This window comes from Sitophilus oryzae, unplaced genomic scaffold (genome assembly GCF_002938485.1).
Source record: "Sitophilus oryzae breed Bouriz unplaced genomic scaffold, Soryzae_2.0 scaffold_1111_pilon_pilon, whole genome shotgun sequence".
NCBI classification, from domain to species: domain Eukaryota; kingdom Metazoa; phylum Arthropoda; class Insecta; order Coleoptera; family Curculionidae; genus Sitophilus; species Sitophilus oryzae.
Window position 1 is genome coordinate 224,803 of NW_022145740.1, and position 22,947 is coordinate 247,749.

Genomic DNA, 22,947 nt, shown 5'->3' on the forward strand with positions numbered 1-22,947 from the left:
CCAATAGACGCAATGCGCAGATTAACATAAATAGAACGAAATTTTGCGTTCTGAGTTGCGCTACGGGAACGTTGTCCCTCTCTTTGCCATTTAATTTGCCAGTCTCTTTTTATTTGTTTGTCTATGGAGACAGCTTTATTTATTTGTCAATTTATATAGAAACCAACGCCAACCCAGCACAATATGTTTTCTACTCGTAATAAATTCCTTGAAATAATAATTTATGAATATTTTTTAAAAAGTAACTCGCTATGGAAGAAAAATATTGTTTTATACACGACGATAAAATTGCATTATCGTCTCCCGAAATTAATTCACTCGTGATTTCATCGCTCGTGAATTAATCTTTTCGGACGACGATAAAATACCATTTTATCGTCTTGTATAAAAAATAACTATTAAGGGAGCATTTATAAGAGATATAAAAATAAATGAAAATCTAAAGTATTGTACTACATCCTGCTAGTGTTAAAGCCCCGTCAGTATGCACTCGGATAGTAAATAGATAATAAATTAGAATAACCTTATATTAATATTGTCTTTGTCTCCAAAATTAAAATTAAAATAGCTTAATATCTAATTAATGCATGGTTCTAGGGCATTGGCTGAAGAGCAAGCTCGACAAGAAACTGTAGCCAAACAAGCTGCCAGGAAAGCTGAAATTGCGCGACAAGAGGAGCTAGCTGCTAAAGCAGCTGCAGAAAGAGCTGCCGAATTAGAGAAACAAGCTGAACTTGCCCGACAAGCAGAAGCTAAAAAACAGGTAAACTGGAATTTAGATTTTATCTAGCAAAAAAGTATCGTTAAATTGACTTTATTTATAAGTAGTGTAAATTCTTAATGTAACTCTTCTGACAAGCTTCTACGTCCCACTAGTCAACTCGCATACCCAACAATGTTGCCGTTTACTGTTGCCTTATTTTATGGTTTACATCATTACATAATATACAAGACATCAGGGCCGGCGGAAGGGCCGGGCGACCCGGGCGGCCGCCCGGGGCGCCGTATACAAGGGGCGCCACGACAGAAACTAAAATATTTATAAAAAGAGTAATCTAAACAAATAGTAACGAATAACCAGTTCAATAATTAATTCATTATTAAAATATTAGCAATTACCACACCACATAGGGAAAAATATCTGACTAAACATTATAAACGCTACTATATCCTAGATCTATCTTATTATAGTTTTCTGAAATTATGCTCAAAAAATTCTTAGCACGGAAGTTTTGGGATGTTTTTTTGACGGACGTTGGGATTTCTTCTATTCTATATATTCTTTGGGTGCTCTATTCGAAACTGGGATTTGCGAATTCATTTTCGTGGAAGAATCTTAAACAAAATAAAATAAAAAAATATAAATCTGATTTGTTCGTGGTATTTTACTTATAACTCAAAAGCTATCAACTTTTTGTCAATATCCCTTTTTTCTATAATTCTTGTTTTTATATATTGAATTATTATTTATTAATTCAAACCAAACCAAACCAAACCAAACAAACTGTTTTGAGTCAAGAGCCAGCAAAATTTAGTTAGACTAATCGCTCAAAATCGCACTTTTTCTACTACCCACACCTTTTATTTGTTATTAATGGCTGATATGCCCTAAAATTATATGAGGCAAATATTTATTCACAAGAAGCTGAAGAAGATCCCGCCGATATCCTTATTATCAAAAAAAAAATTATAAGGTTGCCTCATTAATTAAATTAATTCATTAACAGTAGTGGGAAAAGATATTAATTTTTTGGTGGTTTTGATTGTTCCGGATTCCGGAAAATGTAAGCAGAATCATAGAATTTTCTCATTAGAGCAAGACAAAGTAATGCATCACAAACACAGGCTGATCATCATTTTGAAGCCGACAAAACTGTATCTGATCATATAATATAACATATAAATTGATTGTGAAAAAATAAAGAACATTTTCTTAAATTCTTATAGAAAAGTAATGCTGCAACTAAATATTAATGTTTTCAAAGATCACTTATTCCAGAACGAGACTGCCGAAGTTGGAATTCTATTTCTTATATTTCTATAGATCGGGTGCGTCTCAAAAGTGGCTCACTCTCATAAATTGTTTATTTTATCAGACGAAGAAAGGAAATTTGGTATATTAGTATACGACATAAATTAGGATGAATTGACGTATCCAATTGTTGTTTTCATTTTCTGTTTCACCGAAATTACTATAACTTTTGATTTTTAAATCGCACCATATCGGTATATTTCTACTTTATGCGATAGAAAATGACACTCTGAATAGAATGACTTGTCATATGTCAACTTTTGACATTTTCGCATATGGTTTAAAATAAACATGCGGTTTATGGTTCATAACAACAATTTGACTCGAAATACCAAATGTGTGGTACCAAATTATTCGTAAAAAAATGCTTTTTCCAAATATGCGAATGAGCCGCCCTTGTTCCATTTGAAAAAATTGAGATATGATTAAAAATACGATTTGGGCATATCTTAACCGGCCAGGACAAGACACGAAAACATAACAATAATAATAAAACATTTTTTAAGGCTCCTTGTTTAAAAATTAGCGTTTTTAACACAGCCATAGCACTCAGATTAAAATTTAAAATACGATTTTTTAAGCGAAAATGTTAAAATTTGGCATAATATGATATGTCCTTCTACTCAGAGTGTCATTTTCTATCGAATAAAGTATAAATATACCGAGGATGCCATTTAAAAAAATTAAAAGTTTTAGTAATTTCCGGTGAAACAGGAAGTTACCAAAAACAATTGAATGCGTCAATTAATCCTAATTTATGTCAGATACTAACATACCCGGTCTCAATATTTCCCTTCCGCCGGCCCTGCAAGACATATACCGTATGATCTTGAAAATGAACATCGATGACATTCCCCTATAATTTATTTCGTTAATGTTAATAAGTAAATGGAATGAATACCAGTATTTCTAATAGCAGTTTTTGCTGCGAATGTAATCGCAGTTTTGTGTGTTTCAGTGTGCTTCGGAAACACGTTAAAAAATTTCATCCGAATTAGATAGAGGAAATAGCACCTATAGAACTAAAATATATGCATTTATCTGCGAATTTTGTAATAAACATTTTAGTGCAAAGAAGAGTTTACCGTGGAATTTAAAATCACATGCACAAGTGGCAAAAGGTAAACCAAACCAAATTATCAAAGAAGTGAGGCAGAGTCAAGCGTAAGCATTGCCATCCAGGATATTAGTAATGATGGTGCATAGACTTTCACTGTGTTTTTCTTTGTCTTCTTTAAGAATGGAAAATTTGATCTTAATATCCTTGATTCAGGGATAATAATAGAACTGTTTTAGGTGATGGTTTAAATAATACCAATATCCCTGTACAAAATATTAGAAAAAAAAATCATATGTGTGATTTTTTCAGTAGGTTTAAAGGTAACTTACATGAACATTTTAAACGGGATCGTGATATTAGTGTTAAAACAAATATATGAACTTTTCCTCAGCAAAATAATTTAATTCATGCTTCTCTCAAAAATAAACAAAATATAATATTTGAATTCAAAAATATATAAAAATCTTTCTAGATGGTTTGAGTAACGTTTACTCTGAATAAAATGCAGTGAAAATTAAGATCTACTAGCTTATTAAAAGTTTGTTTCTTTTATTAAAGTATGACATATTTTCATAAATAAAAATAATTGAATTTAATTTTTAAACAAATTTTAAATCTCTAGTAAATATTAGATTATAACAGAATAAACAACGTACACTAAAACGCACAACACTTGGTATTCATTTCAATTATTCTTAGTTTATCTAGTATTCTGATTACTATTAAGAACGTTCTGACAAAATAAATCAAATAACAATCAAACTTTAAAACGTAAAAATAAACGTCTCTACTTTAGCTAACAACTGAAAATCATGAAATTAAGGGACAACAAACGACAACATTGTTGGGTATGCGAATTGACTAGTGGGACGTAGAAGCTAGTACTCTTCTGAAAAGTGCCAAATTAAATGTCAAAATTACAAAACATATTTTTAACTGGTAAACAGTAACTGGTTAAATTCTGATAAATCTTCTGATAATGCTAACATGGTAAACGAAATATGCGTTCAGCGAATGAAATAGATTATTTTAGTGTATATTAATAGATTTTTATAAATTAATTGAAACGACTGACACCAACTTACCAGGATTGAGTTTTTGTATCAGTTCTAATATTTTTATTCAAAAAATAAGCATGCATTTTTCGAAATATTTTCACTAATGAAAACATTATTTTTAGGCTGAAATTGAAAAAAGGCGACGAGAAGAGGAAGAAGAAAAGGCACGACTAGAAGAACAGCGCAGAATCGAAGAAGCAAACGCTGAAGAAGCCCTCCAAGCTCAACTCCGCTTAGAAGAAATAGCACGCAAGGCAGAGGAAGAGAAAGAAGCCGACCTCGCCCGACAAGCCGAAGAGCTTGCCGAGTTAGCGAGACAAGAAGCCGAGTTGGCAGAACAGGCCAAAATCGAAGCTGAAGAAGAAGAAAGAAAACGCCAAGAAGCCGAACTCGAAGAACTAAAACGCCAAGAAGAAGAACTGGCGGAGTTAGAAAGACAAGAAAAAGAGTTAGCCGTCGAGGCAGCACGGGCCAAGGAAGAAGCAGAGGCTGCCAAGCGCGATGCAGAAATCGAAGAACTTAGAAGGCAAGAAGAAGAATTAGCCGAACTTGAACGAGCACAAGCCGAACTAGATGCTCTTGAAGCCGAAGCTAAAGCTTTCGAATCAGATTTAGGACCTCCACCTGCACAATCCAATGAACCTGAACCTGAAGAAGTCGAAGAAGAAGAAGAAGCTCCGGCTGAGAAAGAACCCGAACCAGAACCAGTAGTTGATGAAGCGGAATTGGCAAGACAGGCAGAATTAGAGGAGTTGAGACGGGATGAAGAAGAACTCGCTGAATTAGAAAGGGCTCAAGCAGAATTAGACGCTTTAGAAGCGGAAGCAAAATTGATGGAGTCTGATCTTGGTCCACCACCTGCGGCTGAAGAAAATGAATATGACGACGATGAACCAGAAGCTATTGCGGAAGATGTACCCGGGGTTCAATCGGACGAAGAAGAAGACTAAGCATATTTTGTTTAATTAAATTAATTTTTTAAGGTACAAGATGGTGAAATATGCTTGTCTAAGTTCGCATTTTATGCATTTTTTGTTATGTACATAAAAATAAGTGTATAAATTTCAATGTTTATGTATAAGAAAATAAAGATTTTTTTTTGTTTTGATCCAACTCGATATATATGACTTTTTATTTTCTCATTTAATAATCAATAATTTATCTTTAAAGCTAAAATGATTTACTTTGCAATTTTTTATACATTCAGATACAAAAAAAATTGTTGTTTTTCTAAAAAAAATGTAGTTGTTTTTATCCTAAATTTAAAACACCCTGTGCAACAATTCCGTGAGAAAATTTTCCTAAAATATTATTTTTCGATCGGACCCGTGTCTTCTGAGCATTGTGTTTTTTGACCCATGTTAACACATGCCTTGGTTAATTTTTAAGGGCGTAATGAACTTGCCACCAACAGTTTTCAATTTTTTCAGCTATCATTATTTTATGATGTTATTTTTTAATATTACCGAGGTGGCTTGGGTTACTATTGTCATAATGTCATATCGACAATGATTAGAACTCTATGTTAAAATTTAAATAAGGTTAAAAAGTAACTATACAGGCTTGGTTTTAATAAATAATAGTAACATTAACAGAACTAAGGATATTAAAAAAAAAATAAGTGTAATAACAAGAGTATAAACAAACAAAAAACTCTTAAAAAGTGCCTCTAATACTTTGTATTACCTCCCCCGGCTGCTATAACTTTCCGTACACGTCGGATCATACGATGATGAAGCTGCAAATATATTGTGTTGTTTTTCCATTCTTCTTAAAGGACCAAGCGACTCTTCATAATTTCGGCCATTTTCAACAAGATCAATGAGTTTTGCACAACCTTTGACACTGAGGACCATATTCAATCGTACACAACAATAATCAAAGAAGCCACCTCGTCATTATGAAGAATAACATAAAAAAGTAAGATATATGAAAACATTGCAAAATTGTTTGTAGAAACCCATAAAGCACATCAAATCACATTTAAGATGTGTTTACATTATTAGATGTAGACACAGGGTGACACAATTCCCCCGATGTAAATATGCTACGTTTACACATTCTAGTTCAACACGTATGCACAAAGGTTAAACGTCCGCCTCACAACGTAGCCACAGTATAGCATTTACGTATACACAAAGTAAGGGATACACAGTGTGCCGTAGGATACACAGTGCTTGTGTATTACGTTTAAACTATGTTTACACATTGCAGTTGTGACTACAGCGTGTATACGTGTGTATTTTGCTTCGTATATACAGCTTGTGCTAGATAAAACTACTTCTTATGAACGAATTTAGGAAATAATACAAGTTTTGATGCCTAACTTTTCATTCTTTTTAAGAAATATTTATTCAATGATACCAATTATATCTTTTTAGAACGAAAATTAGGAATGCAAAACTTTGTATTTTCCAAAAGTATCTCGATAGTAAGTTCAAGAGAAGTAGCCTTAAAATTGTTCCATTTTTGTTTTGTATTAAATGTACTATTTTTCTTCCATAAAATGGATTAAGTGGTTAAAAAATAAAATTCTTATATTTCTTTATATCATGGAACGCAATAGCGCAAATAACACAATAATAATAATTATTTACACTGCAGAAACCAGAAGTAAGAAAACACTGTAAAAGAACAGAATTTGTATCAAAATGTATTAAAAATATAAGTACAACATACTAAAATGGTAAACACTGGTATATCGCCACGATTTGGTGGACCTCGTTTAGTCATTTTTTTCTCCTCTTTTCCCTCCAAGCAGTTGGTTTATTAGCATACTCACTCATCGAGCACTCTGTTGGACTTTGTTATATTTTATTTCCAAATTAACAATCTCACTCTTAAATTTTATATGAAACTGATTATTGAATATTAAACATATCTGTATATTGATCAATCAATAACTTACCGAATATCAGTGTAAGAAGTTCTTTGAAGTGTTTAAATGTTTCTTTCTCTGGTCCATTTAGATTTTTATTATGTATTGAATATCATAGATATATAACTGTATAGATAAAATTTGCTCACGAAATTATTGCACAGGGTGTTTTAATGATAGAGCAAAAAACAACTCTTCGATTAACCCTGTATAATAAGTCAAATACTAAAGTTTATAATAAACTGAGTTTATGAATTAAAGTTTATATATTTATATGCAGTTTGCTAAAAAAAATCAAGAAAATAGGGCTAAAAATAAAAAATAACGCTTTAAACTTGACCAAAAAAATTTCCGTGCGTTTTTTTGCATCTAAGTGAACATAATTAATCTTAAATTAACAGCAATTCAAAACAATAATCAGTTGCATAAACAAAGACTTAATAGCTTAAACTGTACTCTTCCAACTGATATTTATTTACTCGTGTTCCTTTCCATTCATAAATTAGTTAATGTATCGCCCATAACCAAGTAGCTGGTTTGACGTAGTCGTCACCCTCTAAGTTGCCCATTAGGAACGCAATGTACTGTTTTTTATAGAATAAGAAATGATCTCGTGGGGCATTAACTATGTTTTAAATTATATATAAATATTGGAAAAAAATAAGCAATATATGGTGGAAAAATTAATTTAATATTTAACCAAAAAATATTCAAAAAATTGTAGAACTGGCCTATTTCTTTAAAACTATTAGTGATACAATGGCTATAGTATAAGGAAAATACTAGCTCCACTCTGTCAAATATTTTCAGCTAGCCGGCATAACTGGGCAGATTGTTGGCAGCATGCAGAGCGCTTCAGTTTTTCGAGCTGCCAAGTTCAAGCGTTACGTCTCAGAATAGCATGGGATTGGCGAAAACTTAGAGTTTAAAATGTAGTTGTTTAAAACATAATAACTTAGGTAATTTAGTCTAATATTTTGAAAGCAGATTTAGTTTAATATTATCCAATTATTTTAGTTCAGATTTCTTCTATGACGTCTGGTAAACGCAATGTAAATGTAAAACAGGGAAGCTGAGTATACTTGATCATATACAGTACATCTGCTGGATCTGTGTCTATGAAAGGAATGCGGACAAAAAACATTTTAATAAACAGCAATATATTTTATACGTCGATTTGACGAGTGCGTCACCGCAAATCGCTCCGCCCACTCATTTTTTTGCCTACTTACAAATTTGTTGAATTTTTATTGATGGGACGCGTCGTCTATTTTTTTACGAAAAACATCGAGAGAATATCGTTTCCCCTCTCACGGATACCCCGTAGCTACAGAACGGACAGACGTACTGTATGCGTTATAAAAATAGGTAATTTATTAAAATCTGTATATCCAACAAAATAATAATTAAGATAATGTTGAAATTTCTAATTAAGAAAAAAAGGCGCGTAAATGAATAAAAAATTAATTTCCCATTTTTAAGTATTCCAGACACGTTTCTTGAATTTAATTTTCCATTTTGTAAACATTTAAAGCATTGTGATATTTTACATTAAAATTTTATTCCAGCATTTATTACAAAGAAAAATATCTATACATACATTTTTATCCTTTATAAATTTTCGCTATTTTTAGATATTCCATCTTTGTGTTAAATAAATTTTCCAAAGCCTGAGAATTCGTCAGTAATATTTCCAATTATACCAAGTAAAACAAAAAAAAATAAACTGGTTATTTAATCATATTTTAAGTAATTATTTTATTTTTTCTTTAAATGCTTTCACTTAATTTTTGTAAAAATAAAAATGGTGATCAATTAATTAATACATTTACTATTAATATGAAAGTAATACCTGGCGGTAAAGTAATAAGGTAAGAGTAAAGAATAACACAAAGTTGCTGAAAAAAAAATGCATTTTGTTTAGAAAGGATATCAAGCAGTTTTGTTTGAAAGTTCGTTTTGCGCTTTATCATTTATTTTAGTGAAATTGTTTACGTTTTATCAACATTGTATTTGGAAATGGCTATTTTTGAATCACTTGTTCAGACATATATTTTAGTTTACTTTGTAAAAAATATTGAGTATGAATAAATATATTTTCACGGAATTTTACTGTGTTATAATATATCTCATCAAAATTATTAATATACGTCATTTATTAAAAACTATCTTAAAAACTTGTCTAAAACAAAGTTTACAGGAACTTTATTGATTAGTATACCCCTATAACTTATTTATTTTTTCAGTTAAAAAAACGAGATTTGGTATGTTACTATATGACATAAATTAGGATTGATTGACGTATTCAATTGTTTTCGGTCACTTCCTGTTTCGCCGGAAATGACTACAACTTTTGATTTTTAAATGGCACCCTCGGTATTTTTTTACTTTATTCGATAGAAAATGACACTCTGAATAGAACGACATATCATATGTCAACTTTTGACATTTTCGAATATGGTTTATTTGAAATTCTCACATGTGCTTCATAACGACAATTTGAGTCGAAATACCAAGTGTGTGGTACCAAATTATTCGTAAAAAAATGCTTGTTCCAAACATGCTAATGCACCACCCTCGTTCCATTTGATTTGATTTGGTTAGGTTAAATTTTTTGAACTTTTTTGATTGCATGTTGGCGAACATCACAGGGCGCAACTTTGCTCCATATTCGTGTCTATTACGGTTTCCGAGATATCGAATTGTAGCACCCTGTATGTATTTTTAGAAAACTTTAACAATCCTATCAAATAATGCAGCATAGAGTATTTGTTATACTCTGTTTTTTCTTCTCAGGTAAGATTTCGACAGACGATGACAGAAGAAAAGCAAAAGTTTCTAATAATTTTTAAGTTAACTATGGATGGGTTCAAATATAAATCCGTCATACGTCGTCTCTTGTTGTTTTTAACCAGTTTTATTGGTTTATTTCAAAAATAACAGATCGTATTTCAATTTTATTGGTTTGACGGAATGATGAACGACAAACGGACGCCGATGTGTATGAACTCGCCTTTAGATTTTGTAGATTTTTGACGCTTGTCAAAGTCTTGCCAAATTATAGGTTATAATTTTGTGTCAACTTTTGTCAAATACTCTGCGTTTTGAAGTCAAGTAGAGGAAAAATCGAGTGAAAATTAACTGTACACCCAGAGCACAGTTTATGGTTAATACTCGCTGCCCAGACAGAAGGTCTTATACATCAATAAAGTTACCATCAATAAAGTTCGTATACCATCTAGTCGTAGATAAGTGCATCTCGAATATGGTAGAAGGACCATACTATATAAAGACATACTAAAAACTCGAGTAGCTGTATAATATCGACATCACACGATAGGTAAATAATGGATTTTAGTACTGCAGAAAAATAATGTCAAAAGGTACTGGTTTAAAAAAATTTAGATTAAAGTTAATTAATCAACCTTTAAGGTATAAAATTAAAATTATTAAATTATAAGTGTTATTATTAATAAAATAGTTTGTTTTATTTATGTTGTTTTATTTATTCCTGTGGAATATTACAAATTTGTATTTGTACATAAGTTATATTGATAAATAATATAATCGTAAATGCGGGAAGTTTCATAGAGCTTGAAAGTAAGAAATAGTTTTTTTATATTTTTTTGGTATGTGGTATCTTGTTCCTATTTGTTTTGTATTAACACATACCATTTTTTATTAAATAAAATAACTCGATTACATTTTTTCAGTTTTATACAGTTTTTTTTCACAATATATTGAAGTAATCACTTGTCAGTCAAATATCAAAAGTCAGTTTAAATATATTAATTTCCTGCTATGCGTTCCAGTTGTACCAACTTATTTCTTTGTAAAATAAAATAAACTACTTTGAAATTAAAATGACAGACACATCTATCACTGTCAAGGATTTTCTCGTTGGACAGACTATATATATGTTGTAATGTTGTAAATACAAGCAATTGTTTATGTAACATACTAATAACAAGACAAATAAAATAAAAACATCAAATACAGGGGTTTCCATTAAAAAAACTAATATTTCGAAAACGATAGCTCCCAGCGAAAAAACTAGTCATGCCACTGGACTCTACGTGAGAAAATCTATGAAACTCGGTTTTACCTTTTCGATAAGTTATAAAATACCTGAAAAATACAGCCGAAAACTGCAAAACTCTCAAATTCGTCTTGTATTTCAGGAACTAAAAGGGCTAGTGCAAATCTGTATGTAGCATCTTTAGTTTCAAAAAGTAGTAGAGGGATGGTAAAACCACATTTTTGTATCTCTACTCATAAACCAGAAACCCCGTAAAACACACGAAAATGGGACACCCTGTATATTTTTAGTAGAGCACTGAGAAGGAAGACGAACACATAACTCTACCAGAGTATCTATTTCAGACTTTTATAATACACTAAACCCTACAGATATCATAAACAGTAATTTTACGAGAGTTGCGTCAATTACTCAATTACGTCAATAAATTTACCGCTATCTACATTTATATATTAAAAAATAAATTAATAAAACCCGGGCCCAGATAAAAATGAAAAATTCACTAATCTATTTATACTGTAAATCTGTAGTAGCATCTGCGAAAGAGTGCAGATCGGGCTAACTCTGAAAAAAAAATATTAATCTAAACAAATAAAAAAAGACAAAGTGACAATACAAAAGAGTGAAAGAATTCAATCAACGCAAAAAAAATGATTCGAATTTTGTGAGTATATGTGCGGTTTTTTAACGCGTTGTTAGTTTGACGGTATTTGCAGTGGATTTTGTAGTGGATTTTAGTAGCGTAAATCCTTTTGCTGTGAAAATTGTTTAGAAATGCCTGGTACGGACGGTGTGAATATGATTTCGGTTCGTGAAATGATACGGGATTTTGAAAATTGTAATATATCGCAGGATATGAGAATGGCACAAACTGAACCAAGGAGATCTAAAAGCCCAAGTTTTGTTATACCAAGGTAAGATTAGAAAAATACATTCATTATTATTCCCATTTATTTATAAGTTAAATTATTCTATATAAAAAAGGTGCCCGTTGGCGTAGAGGTACAGGGTGTCCCATTTTGGTTGAAATCATACGGTATCTCCGTTATTAGTGAAGATAGAAAGGTGCGGTTTGCACAAACCTGTCTCACTTTTTTGTCAAACGGAAGATGCTGTAAACAAAATTTTCATAGCCCTCTTCGTTTCCGAGCTACAGGGTCTTTTTGAAAGTTTTCCAATTTGGGACACCTCGGGTATCTCTGTTATTGTTAAAGCTATCGAGAAGGTGAAAATTGTTTATTGTAGAACTTTTTACATAGAATACAGTGGCGTAGTCTGTTTTTTTACCAAAAAAATATTTTTGAAAATATATACCAAACTAAAGTTATGTTTTTTTAAATGGAACACCCTGTATATTTATAAATCATATGATCTGTCTTGCCATAAGCTTCTCAAAAATATATATCACTCTATATTTATTTTCACTATTTACTGCAATATTTAAAAGTTTTTATTAAAACATCATATTTATTAGTAGGCCATGATTGATAATAAAAGAAACTAAAGAATTATTAAAAGTATACTGCTATCTGTCTCTTGTTTTATTTTGGGAGCCGCTAATAAATTCTTTATATATTAGGGAAACTTAACTCTTTACCGCTATTTGTAAATCTTGGAATACGTGTATACATAAGAATAATCTATCGTATCGGAAATTTTAGATATTCCTTTAGCTAATTTACGTGAAATATACTTTCAGCAACATGGGGAACATTCCCCCTCATAACTATGGAAATATTAGAATACTGTTAAATTATTATTTTTCAAATCAATGAATTGGAACCAATGAAAGCATATTGATAGCCTCCTCAGTTTATAATCATCTGCTGATGATGCTAACATGGTTAGCGAAACGCGCGTCCAGTGTAAAAGTAAAAGTGTTTTGGTGTATTGTGGTGATTTAGTGTTTTTATTTTGCTGTTTAACACCAAAGGTTCCAACCCTCAACTGTAAACTCCTCGATTCCCGGATTTCGCCGTTCTCGATTTCTGATTTTGGGAATTTTTGAAATACGAAATATATCGTAGGCACTACAACAATGTCGAACACCTGAAAAATGCTTTAATAATTCAAGATTTAGATATTTGCAAACCCATCCCGTTATAAAAAAAAGAAAAATATATTCACAGTTTCAGTGGTAACAGTTATTTCAGAAGAAAAATATATCAATCCCAAATAGATTTTAATATGTGTATGACTATTTTAGTAAATACCATTTTGATTTTTTGTTATTTATCACGGCCTACTAATCAGAAAATGATATATTTTAAATATTGCAGTAAATAGTGAAAATATATATAGAGTGGTATTAATTTTTGAGAAGCTCATAGCAAGACAGATCATATGATTTATAAATATACAGGGTGTTCCATTTGAAAAAACATAACTTTAGTTCATATTTTCAAAAATATTTTTTTGGTAGAAAAACAGACTACGCCACTGCATTCTACGTAAAAAGTTCTACAATAAGCAGTTTTCGCCTTCTCGATACCTTTAACAATAACAGAGATACAGGGGGTGTCCCAAATTGCAAATTTTTCGAAAAGACCCTGTAGCTCAGAAATGAAGAGGGCTATGAAAATCTTCCGTTTGACGAAAAAGTCGCACAGGTTTGTGCAAACCGCACTCTTCTATCTTCACTAATAACGGAGATACCCTATGATTTCAACCAGAATGGGACACACTGTACAGCTCTCGTCTACCAATCCAAAGGTTGTGGGTTCGAATCCTACAGCCGAAATTTCATCAGCCGACTATTTTTAATAAAATAAAAATAGTTTTGGGTACCTAGGTCGACTCAGCTTTAAATGAATACTTGGGATTCACAATCTTGAGGTAATAATAGGCGGTTGAAGCGTAGTGCTAGCCACATTACCTGTCTTGTATACCGAACGGCTCTAGCATGGCAAGCTGTACCTTGCTACTCCCAAGGCGTTAAACCCTATATACGGGTGCTATTATTATTATTATAAATTATTCTACAGGGTGGTCCGGACTGTTTTCCGGAAACTTAGGCAGTATATACTGCAGATAAAAATATGTAGAAAAGTTCGTATAAATGTATGTCCTAAAATGCTTAGTTTCAGAAATACAGGGTGTAGAAGTTTCATTTTTATTTCGATTTTATCCAAATAATTTCTAAAGTAACGTCAATATTTGGATGAAAATTGGTGTCAGGGAGTTTTTTGATATGATAAATTTGATTTTGATGTCAATATGACTCCTATTTGTAGGGGGCGCCACCTACATCTGTTTTAACTGTTTTGAACAGTCATAACTTTTCCTCCGTAACTGTATAAAACAACTGAGTGAAAAAATATACATTTCCGTGACTTTTTAGGTAATAAATATCTCTTGGTAAAAATGTCATTATTCACAAAAAAATAAACACGTTGAGTAGATAGTTATTTGACTGAAAGAATACATTTGGAAAATTTTTATTTTTTTTTAATTAATCACAAATTTTTCTGTGAAAAAATGGCAGGTATGACAGGTATTGATAATTTCGATTCCAAATATCTGGAGAACTATTACTACTAGCAATTTTTACCAAGATACCTTTTTTACGTAGTTTCCTCGTAAATGTATATTTTTTACTCAGCAGTTTTATACAGGTACGAACAGAAAGTTATTATTCTTCAAACCAGTTAAAAAATATGTAAGTGGTGCCCTCTACAAGTAGGAGTCATATTGACATCAAAATCAAATTTCTCATGCCAAAAACTCCCAGACACCAATTTTCATCCAAATATTAACGTTATTTCATAAATTATTTGGAAAAATTTGAAATAAAAATGAAACTTCTACACCCTGTATCTCCGAAACTAAGTATTTAAAGACATACATTTATACGAACTTTTTACTTATTTTTATCTGCAGTATATGCTGCCAAAGTTCCCGAAATACAGTTCCGACCACCCTGTATATACCGGATTTTCCAAATACATTTTTCCCATTGGGATTTTGGAAGCAGGAAGGAACACCATGTGGCTCAAATTGGTGCAAAATTTCTGCTCAGTGAAAATCTGTTTCAAAAATTTATATAAAAAAATATGGTGGAAATCTCAAATTTTATATTGTAGCGTTTTTTATAAACATTGCCACTGCGAACGGCAGCTTTTCGTTGGTAGAGCAGTCGTGGATAAGGTATTTCACTGGAAAGAACTAATTAACAATAATAACTCGAAATTATAAATATTGGGCGCCAGGCATGAACAGAGAAAGAAAACACCGTTGTTTATTACTTAAAACTAGTGACTATATTCATTCATGATGTATCCTGATGGTAAATAGCATTGTACAATTTTAATAATTATTATAGGTGGTTATATGTCGAGTAAAGCTATGTATGTAAATAATATTAAATATGTTCTATGAAAAGACTATGAAAAAATACAATGCGTGTAACGTTATAGAAAATATAAGAAAGGTAGCATTACTTTATTTAAATTACTAAATTTTATGCGGTGTTAAATCTGATATGTTGCAACCTGTTGATTCTAGAATCTATGTCTGGTTATTCATCTGTTAATATAGCGTAATAATAATATCTATAGAAAGTAATACTATTACAAGGCGTAATGTAATGAAACCTAATATCTAAATCATATTGTAACAACTAAATCGACATAAATGTTCTTAATAATCTAACCACTAAATATAGCCTGTACGATATCTACACTTAGCTGTTCTTGAGGCAATCCTGTTTCAAAGAGTAGCAGCGTGAGTTGGGCTCATATTTCTGTACTGTCTGTCGGCGATCCTGTTGGCCAAAACAACAAAAGGGGCCAGAATGAGGACACCATGAATCAATACAGCCGTAGCTACTGACTAGGCTTAGAAATGGGAGGGGAGCAGCATGGGGCTTACGCTGTATCCATACTGTGGCAATATGGGGACACTATCCGTACCTTGGAACACTACTAGGACCTTGGATAATGTCCGTAACCTGGACCATAACCTTGGACCATAATCTTGGACACAGTCCGTCCATAAGATAACGGTACAGGGGAACACTACCCGTACCTTGGATACTACAAGGACCTTGGATAATGCCCGTACCTTGTAAATAGTCCGTACCTTGGACCCTAAAAATATGAAACTCTTGTTTAAAACCAAACAAGATCTACTAAGCAAAATAAACCTACCTCGAATTACTTCCGAGGGCTCAATAATAAACAAAAAAACTGTCCTTTCTTCCATGTATCATTCTGGAGGACAAAAGAAAAGGGACGCCAACGTGCCAGCAAAATACAAATACAAGTTAAGTTGGGACATCCAAAATTCTACCCTAAAAATATGCAGTAATAATATCGAATCTAAAAAAGATAATATCTCATTTTTACCTGTAACTTCGAAATAGCAGCTGATCAAATTATACAGCAAGATTTTATAATTGCAGTTTCTCGAAGCAAGGATTTTTTGACGGTGACAGTAGGACGGTCAAAGTCAAGTGAAGTTAAGCACGGAGAGAGTTGACAGAAGCGATGCTGACAGCGCTCTACAGAACAGTGAAACGAGAGCAGGGTTGCCGACTAGAGAACGTAAAAATTACGCGTCAAATAAACTATCCGGCCTGAACGAGAGAGAATCCGGTGATGATAGGCCCAGACATCATATATTATATATAAAAAAGACATGTAACGAACTAAAAACGTTACAATATTTTAAGAGTTTATTTTGATAGAAGAAATCTATAGCACATTCTAAAAACAACTTCATATTTTGCTGATGTCAAAAATAACTTAAAAACTTTGGTTTTTCAAGAAACCATTATCAACTTTATTAAAAAAATAAAATATGTTCTGCATTTTTTAACTCCAATGCACTGATATATCGTACTTACCCAAAAAATGCTGCTTGTTTTTTTACACACGCCAAAAATGAACCATATACTCATCTCTCTCCAACACATTGCCTCGTATGTGAACATTCTTTATTATGTATTTTTTAGGCAAGTGTATTGGGACATTAGCCATTGTATTTGGGAGGTCCTAAGCCTCTAAAAATAAAATAATAATTGAATTCCGTATTTAAAAAATTAAAGATGATTATTGTTTCCGATTTTTAGCCGACCATATCAACAGGTATGGTAGGCAATCAAGATCGGCAAAAAAAAGTTTTTTTAATTTCACTCAGAATGAGTTATTTGGGTCATAAATGACCCAAATACAAAATATTTTCATAGTGTCTGTCTGTAACACGATAACTCAAAAACCGCTAAACTGATTTTAACCAAATTTGGCACAAAAATACTGCAACACCCGAGAATCTGGCCATTAGTTTTTGGTGGGGGTGGGAGGTTGGTAAGAAGGTATGGGAGGGGGTTAAAAATTTTAAAAAATCGTAACTCCAAAATTACAGTAGCTAGCGAAACGCGGTTTTCAATTTAAGATTAGGAATAATATTTGCAACAAAATTTGTAATAACATTAGAATCAGTCAGAGTCGCAGTTTTTGAAATAAAAAAAAATTGGAAAAATTCCTTTACGTTGAAACTAAAAGAACTGCCAAACCAAACCAACTTTTTATTAACATAATATTTTAGTAAGGACGGCTATACGTGCCTCCCGACGCCAATTTTTTTTAATTAAATTATGAATTGTTTAAATAGGTAAACAAACGTTGTTGGACAATGTATTGTAAAACAATTTGGGATATAAATTAAAATATATAGTCAACGACTTTTATAGTTGTGGATAATAGAATAATCAAAATAAATATATAAAATACCTATTATATAAACGTAAAAAACCCTGACGTGACCTGTTATTAATGAATACAAAAATTTTACATGGATAGCCATTACGTCTTGTTACAATAAAGCCTGGTTTTTCCTCGTGTAGAGTACAGAAAGCAAAAAATACGTTAATAAATTATTTCTCATCGACTGAAACAAAAAATAAAATAAAACCTCAAACCAAAACAACTTTAAAAACTATTGTCTCTGGGACATTGCATTCCCTTTGGATGATGATCATTGAAAATATAAACAGGGTTATGATTTTTAGCCGACCATACCAATAGGTATGGTAGGCTATTAGGATCGGCAAAATTTTTTTTTTAATTTCACTCAAAATGAGTTACTTGGGTCATAAATGACCTAAATACAAAATATTTTCATGGTGTCCGTCAGTCCGTCAGTCCGTCAGTCCGTCAGTCCGTCTGTCCGTCTGTCCGTCTGTCCGTCTGTCCGTCTGTCCGTCTGTCCGTCTGTCCGTCTGTCCGTCTGTCCGTCTGTCCGTCTGTCCGTCTGTCCGTCTGTCCGTCTATCCGTCTATCCGTGTGTCCGTGTGTCCGTGTGTGCGTGCGTGCGTCTGTCCGTCTGTCCGTCTGTCCGTCTGTCCGTCTGTCCGTCTGTCCGTCTGTCCAGATCTGTCCGTCTGTCCGTCTGTCCGTCTGTCCGTCTGTCCGTCTGTCCGTCTGTCCGTCTGTCCGTCTGTCCGTCTGTCCGTCTGTCCGTCTGTCCGTCTGTCCGTCTATCCGTCTATCCGTCTGTCCGTCTGTCCGTCTGTCCGTCTGTCCGTCTGTCCGTCTGTCCGCCTGTCCGTCTGTCCGTCTGTCCGTCTGTCCGTCTGTCCGTCTGTCCGTCTGTCCGTCTGTCCGTCTGTCCGTCTGTCCGTCTGTCCGTCTGTCCGTCTGTCCGTCTGTCCGTCTGTCCGTCTGTCCGTCTGTCCGTCTGTCCGTCTGTCCGTCTGTCCGTCTGTCCGTCTGTCCGTCTGTCCGTCCGTCTGTCTGTCTGTCTGTCTGTCTGTCTGTCTGTCTGTCTGTCGGTCGGTCGGTCGGTCGGTCCGTCCGTCCGTCCGTCTGTCTGTCTGTCTGTCTGTCTGTCTGTCGGTCGGTCGGTCCGTCCGTCCGTCCGTCCGTCCGTCCGTCTGTCCATAACACGATAACTCAAAAACCGCTGAACCGATTTTAACCAAATTTGGCAGAAAAATGCTGTGGCACCCGAGAATCTGGCCATTCTGGCCATTAGTTTTTGGTGGGGGTGGGGTGTTGGTAAGGGGGTATGGGAGGGGGTTAAAAATTTTAAAAAATCGTAACTCCAAAATTACAGTAGCTAGCAAAACGCGGTTTTCAAATTAAGATTTGGAATAATATTTGCAACAAAATTTGTAATAACATCAAAATCAGTACAAGGCGCAGTTTTCGAGATATTAACATATTTTAGTTTGTGCGGCTATACGTGCCTCCCGGCGCCAATTTTTTTAATCTATGTTATAAATTGGCTGTTAAGTGTACAAAGCATCCTTCCTTCTAGAATATAAAGGGTGAGTCTTAAAATGTGTAAATATTATCAGGGCTCTGCAATTAATCTCACAATATAAGAAACATATTTTCTCTTTGTCATTTTTCATTTAAGTCCGAAATAATGGAGTTATTTTACTTTGAAATTAAAAAAAATGATTTTTTGCTTAAATTTTGAAAACCACTGGATTTTTTCTGGGTTTTCGATCTTCTAAATTTAATTTACAACCCATGTTACTATATTATCAAGATATTATGTTTTTTAACACTTTGTCAAAAAATTAAAAATTTAAAAAAAATTGTCATAGACACGTTTCTGGACTCAAAATATACTAATATACTACCCCTAAAAATCTTTGCACTTATTTAGTCATAAACAGAACTTTTACAAATAAGGATTCATGATGTCAGAGTCATACAGGGTGAGTCTTAAATAGGGGCAAGTATTTTTTCGATAGAAGAAACATATTTTCTCTTTGATGTTTTTCATATAAGTCCAAAATATCCCACTCATTTTGCTTTAAAAATTATAAAAAAAAAATTTTGTTTAAATTTTGAGAACCACTTTATTTTTTCTGGATTTTCTTTCTTCTAACCTTAATCTAGTACCTTTGTTCCCATATTATCAAGTAATTAAGTGTCCAAAACACAATAATACAAAATTTTCAAAAAAAATCGCAAAAAACTCTCATAGATGTTTTTTCTGGGGTCGAAATATCCCATCTCTAAAAATATTTGTACTTATCTAAGGATCACCCTGTATAAGTAATACTATACTTCTTCCTTATGCCGGGACCCATTAGGCCACACGCCACGCGACGCCACGCTATCCCACGTGAGCCCACGTGTTGCGACGTGGGAAAGAGTGTACACATGAAATCTGGGACAGATGAATCGCTCATCACACGTGTGGATGGCGTGAGCCCTAGTATGTACGCAACACATGTAATTAAATGGCAAAACATACGCACAGATCTTCATGACGTGGGGTGTCGTGGCGTGGCGTGGCGTGTGGCCTAATGGCGATTTTTACCAAGAGACCTTTTTTGTGTAAAAAACGTCGTAAATGTATATTAGTATTATACAGGTACAGACAAAAAGTTATTATTCTTCAAACCAATTAAAAAATATGTAGGTGGCGCCCCCTACAAATAGAAGTAATATTGACATTAAAATCAAATTTTTCATGTCAAAAAACTCCTAGACACCAGTTTTCATACAAATATTGACGTTACTTCAAAAATTATTTGGAAAGAATTGAAATAAAAATGAAATTTCTACACCCTGTATCTCCGAAACTAAGCATTTTAGGACATACATTTATCGCATATGTACGTTTTAACTTATTTTTATCTGCAGAATATGCTGGCAAAGTTTCCGGAAACCAGTTCAGACTAGCCTGTATTGCAACGTCTTTTAGTAATAAACATCTGATAGACATTTACATAGAAGTAACCTATAGTTAAAATACGTTTTACTTATTGATACCTACTACTGTGCTCTTTTTAGGTGTAATCCTGTATTATTCGACTAAAAATAAACGTTATAAAGAGCTGTTAACCGTTGAAGTTTACAGCGGACGTGAATCTCGATTTAATTGTAGCGGAAAATCAAATATTTACTGTAAATGTTGCACGTAACGCCCGCGCCCGATTGAAAACTATGCACTTGGTTGCATTTCCGCTGTTTGATACCGAAAACCGGAAACTCGAAAAAACGTTAATTTAAATTATTGCACAGCTGAAAGTTCAAATAGAAAAACATAATACGATCAGAAATTTAAAGTATACTTTTGCGACGGGTTTGTGGAAGTTTTTTAGATTTAAAACTATAGTCTATTCGACGAGAGGAAACATGACAGTGACAGTGACAGTTTTGTTTTCTGTGATTTTTTGGATGTCGTCTGTCGAAATCTTCCCTGACTCGAGGGACAGACTTTACCTTCTTAATGAATATCCACCTTCCGCCATCAAAGAAAATCATGTGTGCTTTGAATAAAGCTGAAATAGAATTTTGCTGTCACAAAACGCCAATTGCAAGTTAAATTAAGTACTAGATAGATATTTTATATTTAAATTTTTGTAAAAACTATTAATATAAATTCATGTGCTATACGATATTCTTCTGCTATACGATATACAAATCTTAAAATTAAATTATCGACTTATAGTCTGCTTTGTTTATTCATTGAATCGGAGCAATTTTCCCGTGTATTCGCCTTAATCTATGAAATATTTAAGAATTCTTTTCCATCGGACGCGGAAAATGTTCGAATTGCTTTTGTTTTATTCAGCGATTTAAATTTTATTTTTAACCAATTTGGAGAACTTATTTGGAAACGAAGTTCTTCTTTTTCTAAATTTATTGATAAAATTCCAAATTTTGATACTTGATCTATTCCACTGATTCCACTGATAATTGGTCTATTCCACTGGAATCTTTACAGAGCTATTATTGTGGTATCCTCTGGTTGGTAGAATATATTCTCCTGTTATATGTCTGTCATAAAATGTGGGGTCAAACTTAGAGACTGAACCCTGTATGTATCTCTTCGTTATTATTTTTATACCCTAGTACAAAGAATCGTACATTTACCAAAGCATCGCATTGACATAGAATGTGTCATGCAGTTTATTCTTCTGGTCGACAGAATCTGCACATGGTTATGTACAACATAGACATGATAGGCCCATTAGTTCTAAATACTTTCAAAGTCATTGCTTGGCTATGAACTCTTTTACTTGCCAGTTGTGGGTGATGAGTCGCATCCCTTCAAAATATTATAATACGTTTTCAGTTAAAAAAGTCACTGAGATGTCCTATAATAAATTAAAATTCTCAGTTATTTATAAATTCAATTGCAATTATTTAATGCGTGTATTGGTCGAGCTTTATTGATAAGGGTTTATACAGGGTGTTTCAAAACAAATGCGAAAAACTTTAGGGGGTGATTCCTTGTTCAAAATAAAGGGTAGTTTGTTTTATAAACGTTGGGTCAAAAGTCAACCATTAGGGAGATATCGCGGTACAAAGATGGCGGAAAAATAATGTTTTTATTTTTTATCTTGAAAACGAAAAGAGATAGACTAATGAAATTTTATGGAAGCATTACTGTTATAAAAACACACTTTCAGGTAATTTTTTTACTTTTTTAAAATGAGTGGAAGGGGTTGAAATAAACTACCCCTATCATTCTTGTTAACGAAATTTAAAGAAAAATCTTATCAAACACATGCAAATGGTTTAATTTGGATAGTTTTGTTTGTTTAGAAACTTTTTACCTCTTGTGTTTTTTTCATAAAACTCACCGATTGGAAATTAAAAAATAAAATGTAAGGCATTACATGTCAGGACAAAAAACATTTTTAGATTAAGAATCTAGTGATAATAACGATAATAATAATCATCTAGATAATAACGTATTGCAGTAGAGTAATGTCAAATAAAATAATATTAGGAACATCCTGAAAAGTAACAGCGGCCAACTAGATTTTTTTCCTAAAAAATTACAGCAGCCCACTAGATTCTTTATCAGAAAATGTTTTTGTCCTGACATGTAATGCTTTTTACATTTTATTTTTTAATTTCAAATCGGTGAGTTTTATCAAAAAAATACAAGAGATAAAAAAGTTTC

General features: G+C 32.9%; 2 protein-coding genes across 8 annotated transcripts in view; both read left to right on the forward strand.

The window, feature by feature from the left end:
- Positions 1-5,270, forward strand: part of LOC115881689 (uncharacterized protein CG45076-like) — a gene marked incomplete at its 5' end in the record, with an annotated part of 225,172 nt that extends 219,902 nt beyond the window's left edge. For all 7 annotated transcript variants that reach the window (XM_030899284.1, XM_030899294.1, XM_030899300.1 and 4 more), the window contains 2 exon segments: positions 598-763; positions 4,273-5,270. In XM_030899284.1, the coding sequence (XP_030755144.1) occupies positions 598-763; positions 4,273-5,100 (994 nt within the window).
- Positions 5,271-11,612: 6,342 nt separating this feature from the next.
- The window catches only part of LOC115881766, a 172,995-nt gene continuing 161,660 nt past the window's right edge, over positions 11,613-22,947 (forward strand). Inside the window, exon 1 of the mRNA XM_030899402.1 lies at positions 11,613-11,981. Coding sequence (XP_030755262.1) covers positions 11,842-11,981 — 140 coding nt within the window. The 5' untranslated portion in view covers positions 11,613-11,841. The remainder of the gene's footprint in view (positions 11,982-22,947) is intronic.